The 15,236-nt window shown below is 36.5% G+C and overlaps 1 protein-coding gene across 2 annotated transcripts in view; it reads right to left on the bottom strand.

Moving 5' to 3' along the window:
• Positions 1 to 798: 798 nt before the first annotated feature.
• The window catches only part of LOC136033270 (chaoptin-like), a 65,732-nt gene continuing 51,294 nt past the window's right edge, over positions 799 to 15,236 (bottom strand). For both annotated transcript variants that reach the window (XM_065714030.1, XM_065714033.1), the window contains exons 9-12: positions 11,429 to 14,086; positions 5,435 to 5,513; positions 2,579 to 2,764; positions 799 to 1,360 (exon numbers count right to left, since the gene is read on the bottom strand). In XM_065714030.1, coding sequence (XP_065570102.1) covers positions 867 to 1,360; positions 2,579 to 2,764; positions 5,435 to 5,513; positions 11,429 to 14,086 — 3,417 coding nt within the window. In that variant the 3' untranslated portion in view covers positions 799 to 866. The remainder of the gene's footprint in view (positions 1,361 to 2,578; positions 2,765 to 5,434; positions 5,514 to 11,428; positions 14,087 to 15,236) is intronic.

Raw genomic sequence — 15,236 nt, 5'->3', positions numbered from 1 at the left:
TTTTCTCAACTGCTACAGTTCCAATACTGTCAACGCAAGACAAATTCTGTTACAATTTTATAGCTAACATTCAGTGTCATCTTTGAAAAACATATTTGATATTTTATAACATTTTAATAAAAAAGGAAAATTCTCCCATATGGTAAGAAAAGTTTAATCCTTCTCCAAGGACTGTTCTCTAAAATACAGTTAATAGTTTAGATAGTTTTGATCAAGTCTGAAAATATATGATAATTGAAAAGATAAACTAAACAGGGATCAACGCTTGTGGGGTCTTTTTAAAGCTGCAGGTCTTTTACAAAATCACGTTTCACAAGAAATATCAAACTCAGAATTTTGATTCAAGTTTTGGGAGATGGGAAGGAATTTTAAACAGTATTCAAAATACTGAATTTTCTATATAGTTTTTACTTTTTATATCAGATAAATTTTTGTTGAAAATATTTTAAAACAAAAAGTAGCTTAAAAAAATTCAAAGATTTAAGAAGGATTTTGAGTCACCTCAAGGGTTTAGAATACATGGATGCACATAGGACCAACACCAGCAAGAAAAGGCAGAGGAGGTGGTGGCTGTGAGTTCAAAGTGGTCGTAAAAAGTAATTCTCAGGTCTTTTGAGACGGGACACTATATAATTATCTAACTTGCTATTGCAATTCCCCCCCCCCTCCTTCGTCTGCGGAAAAAAATCTTCTAAACGTGTGAGGTCGCACCTTAACTCACCCAAAGTTGAAGGACTTATTGCTGCATTCCCTTCGTGACGATATTAAAAGGTTCTTTTATTATACTAACTACGAGAATTGTTTAATTAAAACACATATAGATTTTATTTAAAAAGACTTTACTTAAAACTTGAAAGTCCTTAATACTATATTTGACACGTTTCATCTTCAATTGTTGGGTATGTTAGATAATACATTGAAGCAGAAAAATAGCTTGCACGACTGAGTGTACTTGGTGCACAAACACTTAAATTACTTCCAGGTCCTTGACTATTGGAACTCCGGATTGTAGCTCTGCTGTGCGCCTGAGAACGGTAAAGTTGAGCATGTTGAACAGGAACATTATGAATAGATGGTGCAGGTGTTATATACTGACTACACCATCCAGACTGGTTATGGCTGATGCAGGTACACTTTTGTTTGTAACGATGTGCCAGTGACCCTGCCAGTGGACCAGCACGATACGCCTTTCCAGCTTTGAAACGACAAATACAAATCAAAACAATTAAAATAGCAACAAAAGCAACCACTCCTCCGACGATACCAATAATTAGTGTGTCAACTGTATTCATTTCCTGGCCATTTCCATCAATATTTGATGCTTTAGCTTTTTCTTCATTATTAACAGGTGCTACTGATCCTGAAAAGTGAAAACCTTATTTAGGAGCCAAAAAGAAGCATCTTAGTTTAAAAATTAACAAAAAAAAAAAAACACGGATGCAGCAGTTGAAAATTAGATTTGGCCCAACAGCCGAAGCCAAGAGTATTAAGCGGCAGATTTGGCATATTGTCCAAGACTTTGGCAAAACATAGCTTATCATGATCTTTAAAACCAGATATATACAAACATAGTGAATATACAAAACATAGTGAATATACAAATATTCAATTTGAGAAGAAAATGAAAAGATTATCGAAGTGGCAAAACAGAGGTTATCCGATATATCATTATACGTCAACTAGGCAAAGAGCGTGTCATCCAACGGGTACACAAAAGTAATAAAAAACAGCAGCACATACCATTATTTTAGGACTAGAGAAGTAACAAATTTGGCTCCTTTGGCAGAACAAAATATTTAGCACCCTTGCGCCCTCTCAGTCTTCTCCCCCCAAAAATCCTGAAAAATTCAATTCTGTCTTCAAACCATAAAATAATACTATTTTATTGTTTACTATTTTATGGTCTCTAATGTAATCATCAGAAACCAACTGGACTCCGACTGCAAAGAATCTGTATAAAAACCATTGCTTCGTCCGCTTGTTTTGTAGCCCCACATGATTAGGGATTAAGGATGGTGAAACATAGTGTAAAGCAGGGTGATTAAAGTATACATGAATTAATTCCTTTGAGGGAATAGTGAATTTTTTAAAGTTCAATATGGAGAAAATGAAAAATTCACGGGACTTTGAGAACAAACAGGCAGCCAGATTTTACCTCTTGTGCATGTGATGTCTTTCAAATGTCCTTGTCTGGTTTAAGGAGCATCAAAGTGAATATTTGAAAATCTATTCTCTATGTTCCACTTTCTATGATCCTACTCTCAAAAAAAAGAGAAAAAAAGAATTGGGGAATATAATTTATGAAATTCTTGACCTTTTGGAAAAACCCGGTTGCAAATCGGTCGTTTACAACTACCCAAAAATTTGACTAATAAAAGTTTTGAGATAGGCGAGGAGAAGATTTAGTTTTTGCTAGAACGGAGTGGTAGGGTTTCCAAAGAATATAAAATTTTACACTTTGAGGTGTTTGGATCTTAAGGAGAAAGAGGGGGCAGCTAATAGATTTATCTTCTTGTAAACATTGACGGAAGGTAAAATAATGAATTTTTTGGGCTGTCACTTAAATGTTTTAACTTACGAGCTTCATCATCTTCTGAATTTTTCAAGTTCCAATCATCACTGTCCGTCCATCTGAATAGAGGTTCCTCTTCCTCTAGGGAAAACACTATGGGTCGTAGTTTAGAGATATTCTTGCTTTCTCCAGGATCTTCCATATTATCTAAATCAGCAGTCGTTGATGACATTACTTCTCCTTCGCCTTCGCCTAGATTGATCAAATTATCAAATATATACTATTTATAATTCATCAAGTTATGACGCACAATAGTGTTTTTGTTATAGGGGCCTTCCAAAATTATTAAATTGTATTAAATATGAAAGAAGGACGAGGAAAAAAGGGGATTTTCTACTAACAGCGATGGGATATACCAATATATATATATTTATATATATATATATATATATATATATATATATATATATATATATATATATATAATAAGCTATTTCCAAAAGAAAAATCGAAAAAAACTCAAATCGAAAAAAAAACTATGAGTTTACTTTATACTTTAGGCGGGAGGTAATGAGAGTTCTTTATTCTCTACGATAGAATAAAAAAAAATTACCCCAATTCTGAAAACACCAAACATGTATATTGAGATGGATATTAAGTTTGGGTTCAGAGGGGGCAGAGGACGACTGGCGTCCGAGATTTGGTAGGTATCCAAATCTGTAAGGTAGAATGACAAGGAGAAAAAATAAGGCTATATGTAAACAATGGGCAAAGTTCATAATCCCCCGGGGACTTTGCAGCCCTTCCCCGGGGGACTTTGGGGGATTAAGTCATCCTCAAAGACATAATTATCAGATTTTTCGACTATGCTGAAGAACATGGCTATCTCTAAATTTTATCCGGTGACTTCGCAAAAAATGAGTGCAGGAGGGGGATTATTTGCCCCCAATTTTTTTGGTCACCTAAAAAGGCTACTAGAACTTTCAATTTCGTTTGAATGAGCCTTCTCGCAAAATTCTAGGGCCACTGGGTTGATACTATTAACCTGGAAAAAAACAACAACAAACAAACACGCATCTGAGATCTTTCTTTTCGCAAAAAAATAAAATAAAATTCCACATTTTTCCAGGTGGGAGCTTGAAACCGCTACTGTTGGGTCCTCTGATACGCTGAATCTGATGGTGTGATTTCATGATTTCATTGTGATTCTATGACTTTTAGGGGGTGGTCCCTCCTTTTTTTGAAAATAAGGTAAATTTTATCAGACTCGTAACTTTTGACAGATATGATTAAACTTGATGAAACCTATATATTTAAAATCAGCATGAAAATCCAATTCTTTTTATGTATCTATTTATATCAAAATTCAGTTTTTAGAGTTTCGGTTACTATTGAGCCGGGTCGCTCCTTCCTTACACGTTGTTTGATGATAAGTAAAAAAGGACACTTTAGTCAATAGTTCGAAAAAAACGCACCATAAATTTAACTTCATAAATTTAACTTCTATCGTGATTCTAAAAATCAGATATTTATTTTCAAAATCATGCACAATATTTTTGAAAACGTAATAAAATAAGGGAAAATGTGACAGTACATGTGAGATCGAGACAAAAAAAAGAAGAAAGAAATACGTTCTTTATTCCAGTAGAAATATACTCTCGAATGCTGTAACACTCTTACACGATTGTTGGATCTCTTCTTTGGAAGACTACGACTACGAATACTGCGACTGAGAGTGCGGCAATGTAAACTCCAAAGGGAGTGGAACCCGAGGGCTTAAAGCCACTTATACTTAAAAACAATATTAAATGCAACTTGACATATGAAGTGCTCAAACCAAAGATTTTGAGACGGAGAATCTTACATTAGCGCTATCTATATAAAGAACAAAGATTTTTTTCTTGTCCAGGCCACCTGGTATGCAAGAATTTGTCGTAATGACTTCGGAGGAGGCTCATTCGATTGGAAATTGAAAATACTAGTCTAGTTTTAAGGGGGCTTAGTGGGCAAACAGCCACCCCTTGTTCATGTTATATACCCCCCCCCCAACACAAACAAAAATTTTGAGATGGTCATTTTGACCAAAATGGTCAAATGGTCCGAAAACCATGATTCTGGGGTGACATGAAACTACCCCCTTGGGTGTGTCTAAAAAGGCAAAGAATACTAAAGGGAAACTTCAGATAATGTTGAGAGGAATATTAAAAAAAAAAAAAAATTCTCTATGTGATTTCAGATTATCATAGGCGTATCTGCAACATATTTGGAACGGCCAAGGTTTATTAACTTTAAACTTTCATGGCTACTACTACGACTACTTTTACTACTAATTCTACTATTACTACAACTACCACTACAACAACTATTACTACTACAACTTTTTCTAATACTACCACCACTATTGCCACTTCTGCATCTATCGTTAACCGTGACTGCAACACACCAACTGCAACCACGACTGTGATTGCGGCTACAACTGTGATTATGACTGAAGCTAAGATAAGAACTGCTTGCAACTACTCGCGACTGCAACGACTTGCGCCTGAACGCGAAATCTTAAACTGGACAAGATTATGAGTATGAAATTTTGCGATGACGCTCTGACTACTTTTGAATGTGAGACTATTTGCGACTGCGCCTAATCATGACTGAGCCTAGTCATGACTGCATCTGCGAATACTTGCGACATCTTGTGACTGCGATCCCTTATAACTGTGAGTGCCGTAATGTAAACTCCTAAGGGAGTAGAAACCCTGGGCTTAAAACCACTTATGCTAAGAAATAATAATAAACGCAACTTGAGATATGAAGTGCATCGAGATTCTCGCTTCACTTTTATAAAGTTAAAAAATAAATATTTCTGTCTCTAACAACAAATCAAAAATACGACTATCATAGTTAAAGTGAAATAAATTCAGTTACCTTCACAGAACAGGTCTTTCTCTTGCATATCCATTAAACGTCGCCCATGATAGTTCAGTGGAGCTGAACAATGCCAATTCTTAAAAATAAGTAAGAAGATATGAGTAAACTAATGAATAATCGTTACAACAATTAAACACAATAAACTGAAGAAGTAGAAAGGCCTCTTTACTTAGACTACACTAGCCTATATTTGTTATGAAGATACCAATATTATGAAGAATTTAAACGTAAGTCCAATGTTTTGATTTTTTAAGCCAAAAATTTGAAAGCTGGAGAAATATCCGTTATTTTAACAAAAAGCAAAACTTTGACAATCGAAAACGAGAATAGATAAATTTTTGAAAAGCCCCGAAAAAGAAGGTTTTTTTAAGAAAAAAGTAAAGAATCATACTAAAACTTTTGAAGATCAGAAATAAAGTCTCCAATTTAACATCCAAAATGAACAGAAAATGAAACGAGTAATCATACCAAAGTAAAGTAAACACGGATTCGAAAAAAAATTAATACCAACCACTACAAGAATATTCATATAAATTAATATATTAATTTATTTAATTTAATTTAATTTAATTTAATACAAAAATCTTATGTTTAGAGTTTTAGTTACTATCACTCCACGGCGGTCTTTACAGTTCGCTTGAACCATCTACATGAAAATTGATTTTATTAATACCCTTTCAAGCTGTTTTCAAGCTTTTAATTAACTCTTAAATAATTAGTCAGAAATTCAGTTGTTATTTCATAATATTTGCTATGGCTCAACTTGACCTAGATTCAGAGTGAATATATTTTTTTTGGATTTTAAACCTGCATTAATGTAGTGGTTTAAACTCGGATTATTTCAGTGACCATAGATAATTTTGGATTTTATATAATTAAGAAACGTACTGGGAACAAGCAGAAGAGGGGAAGGAGCCTCCCACAAGCGACGTATTGTACCCGCCGGTATTAAGTTACCCGTAAATTGCGGGGAATAGTTGAGGGGGTCCTTACACTTCCCTTGTTCCTAGGTTCCTTCATTCATTGTGAATCATCCCTGTGAGATAATTTATTCTGAATTAACTGACGCTTGATTACGAGCTTGGCTTGTATCAAGTACCTAACCTGCACTGATTTTCGGACTGGTTACTGTGGCCTGATTAGCAGCAAAAATGGATAAATATAATATCGTTTGGAATGCGGTATTGAACTTTGTGTCGAGGTCAATGCTCGCTGGCATAAAACACCAGCTGATTGTAAGCCGTGCTGTGGAATTCTTCAGTAGAGATGACATTCTAAGTGCAAAAGAACTGTTGCTGTTAAAATCTGGTCTACCGGACCCCTTTTGCAAGTCTCTGAAAGATGATGAAAATGTTTTGGATATAGCCAAATTCTTTGTTAAGTCAGCAAAGGAAAATCATGCCTTGCCTACCTTCGTTATTTTTGAACCTACAGAAGTCCCGGCTTGTATGGAGTAGATAAATGCATGTATAACTACTAAAGTAAACGACATGTGTCGTCATTTTGACGGCTTTATGGAACGTATTAACAAAGGTGAGTTCCACATTTCTACCCATACCAGCCCCTCTGGTGAACTTTACGCTCCGCAAAAGCTATCATACTCCGTCGTTGTAAAAAACCCTTCACCCTTGAAAACACCACTGGAACGAAAGAACCTTATCGAATCTGCATGTGGCGAAGCTTTAGACGCCACCAAAGTTGAACTAAGGCCTGGAAGGAACAGTTGGCGCATGGCTGTAGCTTACAAGGCTACGGCGGAAAAAATAGCACTAGCGATCAAAAATAAAAATTCAGAATCCGATGCCAAAGTAAAACCCCTTTGTACATAGGACTGATTAAAGGGATTCCCGAACCACTTGACGCAGAGGTGATTCAAAGTCTAGTTTCTGGATGTGAGAAAGCCGAACAATGTGGAATATCACGCGCATTCAAGCTTTATTTTCCAAGTCGTGAATCCCTTGATACTGCCACAAAACTGTCAATGAAAGTGGGCTTTGAAAGTTTCAGAATTCAAGAATTCGTCTTTCTTTCGAAACGTTGTTAAAACTGCCATGAATCTTGCCACATAGCGGCCCAGTGCAAAAACGTAGCGAAGTGTGCCCATTGTGCTCAAAACAACTATGGTGCAACGAAAGAAAATCCCTGCCAGAATGCGATGCGGTGCCTAAGCTGTACAAGCACCCGACACACATGCTACCACGCTAGCTGCCCATCTAACAAGTCAGCGAAGTTAATGACCTCAAACCCCCAAAATGAATGAATTTTATATTGACAAGCGTATCGTCTCCTGGAATATGAATGGTAGTCTTAGTACCAAAATTACCGTGCTCGAACAGCTCTGCCTCACCGAAGAAATTATTTATCTCCAAGAACACTTTCTGTCTAACGACAGTAGAAATATATTCGATGCCTTACCCTCACACATGGTCCATTTTGTACCAGCGAAAAAACTTAAGAAACGAGGGTGCCCCTCGGGTGGACTTGCTACGCTAATAAGTGGGCATATAAACTCCGAATTGTTCGCTAGTTCCGACAATTTCTTAGCAGTTAAGAGTTGGCGAGACTGTTATAATAAATATGTACCTATCACATATATAATAATAACATATAAATAATAATATATAATACATATAAATATGTATCACAGTAATAAAAGCTGAGCTTACTTTTAGACAGAGGCGCCATTTGAGGGGGACAGGGGTGGGCAAATGCCCACCCCATATTTTCCTGGGGGATCCAAGCCTCCACCACAAAGGGCCCTTTGCCTACAATAATAATCCATTATGTCTAACATAATCCATTCTGTCCAATTAAGTTGAAGTTACTGTACGCCTACTAACCATTAACCTATTAACCAAAGAGCGTAATTACATGACCACCCTTGGGATAATTACGCTCTTTGCTATTAACCATAAAGCCTTAAGGTATTAATAGATTAATAGACATTAGCATTAGTTAGTATAAAGTCATTATCCTAGTGCAAACTGGGTCGGGCAAGGATTGGAATTGGAGTACAGTATTGTTAGTGATCTAGTCGATTCAACATCTATGTTATCATGAGCTTGTCAGTAGGTCAAAAGCGGAAATTGGCAGCCTTGAAGAAGGAGAAAGAGGCAGAAAATAAGTGTTCTCTGAGTAGAGGGATTAGGAAGCAGAAACCGTCACCGTGTGAGCCGGTTCAGCAAGTAAGTGAAGAATTTTGTGTTTCTGTTCTTTTAGGTTTCGGTTTTCTGCGTTACTCAAAGTTTTGCGGACTAAAAGAACTAAAATTGCGAGGAAAAAGATTTTCCGTGTTTTTTTGTCCTTTATGAGCAACACTGTTCGCAAACTCCTGTCTTCTTCCATTTAGGTTCGAAGAGTCGAGTTTGAGTATCCTGTACTAATAAGTGGCACAGGAAACCGCATTGAGTAGCAAACCGTATGAAGAGTTATAGAACTACATCAAATATTTTTTTTATATCTTGGTCGCCGTTTATTAGTCAGATAATTCCTTGTTCAAGTCGGAGAAAATCCGTCGTCACTAGTTCAGACCACAAGCCAGACAACTTAGGCAAATTTGCATCCCAATTTATCGATTTCTGTATCCAATTGCCGTGAAACTAGAGGCTCTAGTTGTTCTAGAGTAGCTCTAGTGGCTAGAGGCTCTAGTGCCAACAAGGGAAAATTCGTTGAGATGTGCAATCTTCTCGCAAAGTACTCTCCTACGCGCTTCAACAAGCTGCAGAGACGGTACGGTCCCTACACATCTCATGAATACTAGAACGATCTTATTTCGGTGATTGGTTCCAGGCTTGAGCGCACGATAGTGCAAGAATTAAAAAGCGCCAAATACCTTGCCGTTCTGGTCGACGGAACGAAGGACAACTCGAAGAAAGGGCAGCTGACCATTCTTCTTAGGTATTTCAACGAAGGAAAAGTAAAAGAAAGACTGATCGGATGCAATCACATAAAGACTTGGACGCTGAAAGTCTAGCAAATTTCATTCAAGACACAGTGACAAAAATTGGACTCGATTGGAACTACTGTGTCGCACAGTGCTACGACAGAGCAAGCGTAATGAGCGGACCATTCTCCGGTGTTCAAGCTTGTTTGAGAGCGAATTCGCCACAGGCAATCTACATTCATTGTCACGCACATAAGCTAAATTTAGTTATTGCGAGCTGCGTTGAATCTGTCGGCACTGTTAGTTCTTTTTTGTCACTGGTCCAGACTATACACATCCATTTCCAGCAGCAACACTCGGCATCAGTTGTTTGTTAAGGCCCAGAAAGCTGCCAAACTGCCAGGATGGGAGCTAGAAAGAAGTGCTGCCACAAGATGGTCTTATTGGTATCGATCTATATCGAAGGTTTAACTCAATATGAATGCATTTTAGCTGTGCTGTCTGCTGTAAGCGAGGGAGCTGACGACGAAGCACGGGCAGAGGTAGCTGGGCTCCAGAAGAAGATGGAACCGTTCCTTGTTATCTTCCAATTGCACTAAATAAAAGCAATTATGCAAGCGACGAACTCGCTGTCTCAGCAGCTCCAGGCCGTCAACGTAGTTATTTCCAGATCGCGCACCCTGATTCAGGCTACAAGAAGTGAACTCACCAACTGCGTTCAGACGCTACATTTGTGTCGATTTTCGAGAAGGTTAAAGAGTTTGTGACAGAACTCGAAATCGAAGTACCTGCTGTGAACGAACCAGCGACTAGACTCCCCTCCGTTGGTCAGAAAGGACGACCTCAAGAACTGAAAAGATCACCAAGCATCTGAAACAATTTGTGACAACTTCGACGCTAGGAAAGAACTTCATTGAGTCTGGCAATCAGACTACAACTTTGGCGGATGAAATGAAGCGAGAGTACTTCGATACTTTTGACCGTCTACTAGCCAAATTCAACGGAAGGTTCATCACAGACAACTTGCCAGTGTTGAGCACACTCGAAGCCTTGGATCCAGGCTCTACCACGTTTATGGACACAGAGCTGTTCAAGCATTTCTCTGCTCTTTACGGCGAGCTGGATATCGATAACATTATTCTCGAATCTCAAGCTGGTATTGCAAAGCGTTTCCTGCTCGATGAGGAAAAAAACCCGGGAAATTTCCTAGAAATTGTCGACCATCTTTAGGCATTACCAGTGGCTTACTCTGAAGTAATTAAAGTACTTCGTATTGCTGCAACACTTCCTGTGACAACAGCGAGCAATGAGCATATGTTTTCTAGCCTAGAAATAGTGTTGTAATATTTTTTCTCTTGTTGTGTTTTTCCTCTTCGTGAATATATTTGATCTGAAAAATTTCTGCTAAAGGAAAACCGAGATTTTGGTTACAAACCTCAGCATATCAATGGAGATGACTTTCACCGACGTATTATTTACTTAAATAAGAAAATTTTTCGCTGAGGAAGGCCAGCTTGTAGTCTAGTTCAATTTTCCACTTTCAGTTTAATCGCTTAACCTTGCTGATTGTAATCTTCGTTGTTATAATTAACCTTAAAGGTCAGTGTGGCTGAGTTCCACATTTGGTTACAGTACTCTTCCAAGCAACACATGGGTGCTGAAAATGCGTTTTTGCTTAGAATATTCAATCGATGTGCTGCCAAAACCCGCATTTTTTCTTACGCTACACGAAGTGAATCGGGGGGGGGGGGGGGGGGGCTTAAGGAATACATGCCCACCCCAAGATTTGGCCTGAATGGCGCCTCTGCTTTTAGAACTAAAAAGAAACGAATTCCAAAATACACAAAATTATCTTGTTATTTTATTTTGCTTAAGCTGTATTAAACTATCAATAGTAAAAAAAATTTGGTTACCATCAACCAGAGCCTTTTCGAATTTTTTAGCCTATTAATTAGAACATTTTAGTAATAGAAATATTAAATAAAAATAATAAAATAATAGAAAATGGAATAGGTTTTCGTTCGAAAACAAAAAACATCGATGGTTGAAATCGTGGGGGAAGGGGTTATGAAAATATGATATCTTAGATTAAAGTAATTTTCACTTACCTTTAAATCATTGTCCACTTTTATTGCGTCACATTTATCAGAATGAGCACCACTTGCCCATTGCTGCCTCTGTTGCCTTGAAGTGTGGGTTACAGGTGTCATAATCATGTTGAAATCACTTGGCTTATGCTCGGCAACATTATTTGAGTCTAGTAATTGTGTGATATTTATGGATTTTTCGTTTTCCAGACTATTGAGGGATACTATTTTTGGAGAGGGATATTTCCTGGGTGCACTGCGAACTCTCAGAAGCTTATTATTTTTGCGGGATCGGTCTTGATCCGTTTCCATATTCGTCCCGTCTACGAAACCAATCTTTTCCCGTATTAGATCTCTTTTCACCTTGTTTAACACCCATCTTCTAAGCGCTCTAGCATTGCAATCACATTTAAGTGGATTATTCGCCAAACCTTTGATCTCTATGTTTGAACCGCGACTTTCAATCACAGATAGTAGCTGTGGACTTAATGTTTTTAATTTTGCACCAGACAAACCAAGTATAATGTTAGTTGACATTGGGACAGAGAAGAGTAAAGCAGAGGGAAGTGATTCAATAGACGTGTTTTGTAATGAGAGGTTGATTGTTTTGCTAGTAAAACCAGCCAATGCACCTGGACTGATTTCCTTTAGTGTTCCTCTTCCATGAAGTTCGACCTCTTCAAGTCGAGGATTAAAAGCTGCCAGAACCTGAGCCTCTAATTTCGATTCAGTTATATCAGTCTTGAGCCTTTTAAGCACTTTCAGCTTGCTCAGGATTCCTCTCAAATCAAGCTCATTTAACTGTGGAAATTTATAAATCCAAAGCTGTTCAAGTAACGGAAAATTTTCAAAAACACTTGGCTCTAGACGCTGTAGCACCGGCAATTCAGATAAACGTAAGAATTTTATAGATTTGAGATTCCTGAAGTCACCTTTCATTATAGAAGAAATTGGATTATTTGACAAAAAAAGATTTTTTAAAAAGGACAATTTTGGCCAAGAGGAAGATAGTCCGCTATTGATATTCGTAATGTTATTGTAAGATATATCTAAAGATTCTAAGTTGGCTGTTTTCTGAAAAGCCTTGCTAGCTATTTTTTCCACAGAATTGAAAGAAAGGTTGAGGCAGCGTAAAAAAGGAGCCTCAATTATTTGAGGTATTTTGGATACGCCTACACCAGCCAGGTTCAAGTATCTGACGGTTTTGGGCTCGTTCAATATATTGTCAATCGAGTCAGGGTTCAAAGGATTGAAAGAAAAATCCATCATTTTTAAATTCACTAGTATATCTATGTTTATTGGAACTTCTTTTATTTTATTTTTTGAAAGATTAATTGCTTCAAGAAAAAAATACTGCTTTTGTAATGCATCGGTAGGTATTTTTTCAAACTGATTAGAGGCTAAATTCAGTGACTGGAGTTTTTGTACTTTATTTCTTTCAAAGATAAGGTGGCTAAGGGTTGACAATTTGTTGCTTTCAAGATTCAAGTTCAACTTAGCAATACCTTGGAAAGTTTCCACTTTCAAGTCCTCAATCATATTATGACCAAGATTAATAAAATGTAACTGAGTTGAATTTTGAAATGCATCTGCGGATATGTCTTTTATTTGATTAAAACTTAAATCTATACACCGAAGCCGAAACATACCAGAAAATTGCAAGGAATCAATCGACTTTATCCGGTTTCTAGATAAGTCTATATGAGACAGAAATGGCAATGATCTAGAAAAATCATAAGGCATTTTTTCAATGTGGTTTTCACTAATATCCATCTCTTGCATATTCGGGAAAGAATCCAATAAGTCTTTTTTCACTTCTATTAATTGGTTTCTTTTAAGGAGTAACCTTTTAATTTGATTAATTCCTCCATGGGTAGAGAAAATACTTGGCAACAGGATGTGAATTTTATTATTTTCTAAAATTAAGCTTTCTAATAGAGGTAAGTTGCTAAAGGCCTGGGTTTGGATTTCATATATTTGATTTTGAGACAAATCAATAGAATGCAATTTTGTTAAATTACTAAATGTTTTTGATTGAATGCTAGTCAATGAGTTTTTTTGCAAATATAATTGGCTTAAGCTACTTAATGGTACAAATAGTCTATAATCAAAATATTGCAGTAGATTGTCACTAAGATCTAGAATTTCTATCATCCTCAGAGAAATAAAGCTATTCTTATCAATTGTTTCAATCAGATTCCCACTTATATTTAGTAATTTCAATGATTCCATATTTTCAAAAGTGTCTTCTGCAATCTCACTGATTTCATTTTTCTCCATATACAGAGAATCAATTGATTGAAGCTTTAGCTTTGGAAAGACAGCCAACTTATTATGACTTAAATCGACAAAAACCAAAGAAGATGACAGTGGCTTTAAAGCTTCATCAGACAAGAATTTGAGCAGATTCCCCCGCAAATTCAAAATGAGCAGATTCATGTTTTCAAATGTGCCTTTTGGTATTTCTCGGATTAAGTTGTAGCTTAAATTCAGTTCATAGAGCTTAGACAATCCTTCAAATGTACTACTTGAGATTACTCCAATCCTATTTTGAGACAAAGAAAGAATCTTCAGCCGTGGAAGATTTTCTAGGGCGGCAGTAGGGACGGAGAATATACTATTATCGTCAAGGGTTAGTGACTCCAAAGACTCAAGTCCCGAAAAACATCCTCCTTCTACCTGAAAGAAAGAAGATAACTATGGTCAGTTGGGAATTTCCGTTTGTTTATTGAAATAAATACAATATATATAATATATATATATATATATATATATATATATATATATATATATATATATATATATAGATATATAAATAAGTTGTCTGTGTGTGTGTGTGTGTCGAGTGACATCATGTTTGTGTGTCGACTGACGTCATGTTTGTCGACTGACGTCATTATAAGGATTGAGCTGTATGCGTCATGAAGTTGTTTGTCGACTGACGTCATGTTTGTCAACTGATGAAATTACATACCGGGACACCGGGACACAAATGACGACCGGGACACAGGGAATATAAATGACGACCGGGACATAGGGACACAACTACAACGGGGACGCCGGGGGCACAGGCGGGATATATAAATGACGACCGGGACACAGAGATTGTTCGAATAGAAATTACAGACCGGGACACAAACGACGACCGGGACACAGGGAATATAAATGACGACCGGGACACTCAAAGAGAAATTACAAACTGGGATACCGGGACACAAATGACGACCGGGACACAGGGAATATAAGTGACGACCGGGACACAGGGACACATCATTAGAATAATGAGGTATAGATCTGAATACGGATTGTTTTTCCCATGGACAATTATATGTTGCATGTTCAAGAGTCAGTAAACAATCTATTTATATGCACAGACAATGGGACAGCGAAGAATGTTGTATATTCGCATATTTTACGTAGTTAAAAACATATATATATATATATATATATATATATATATATATATATATATATATATATATATATATATATATATATATATATATATATATATATATATATATATATATATATATATATATATATATATATATATATATATATATATATATATATATATATATATATATATATATATATATATATATATATATATATATATATATATATATATATATATATATATATATATATATATATATATATATATATATATATATATATATATATATATGTCTATCTCTATTCACAGGTGGGACACAGGGACACAAATACAATGGCGCGTAACTAATATGGAGCGTAACGACTTACGCGCGCGGGGGGGGGGCTTGGGGGGCACGAAGCGCCCCACCAACCAGGTTTTTGGGTG

The sequence above is a fragment of the Artemia franciscana genome, chromosome 1, assembly GCF_032884065.1.
Source record: "Artemia franciscana chromosome 1, ASM3288406v1, whole genome shotgun sequence".
Taxonomy (NCBI): Eukaryota; Metazoa; Arthropoda; class Branchiopoda; order Anostraca; family Artemiidae; genus Artemia; species Artemia franciscana.
This window is presented reverse-complemented; position numbering and strand designations above follow the sequence as displayed.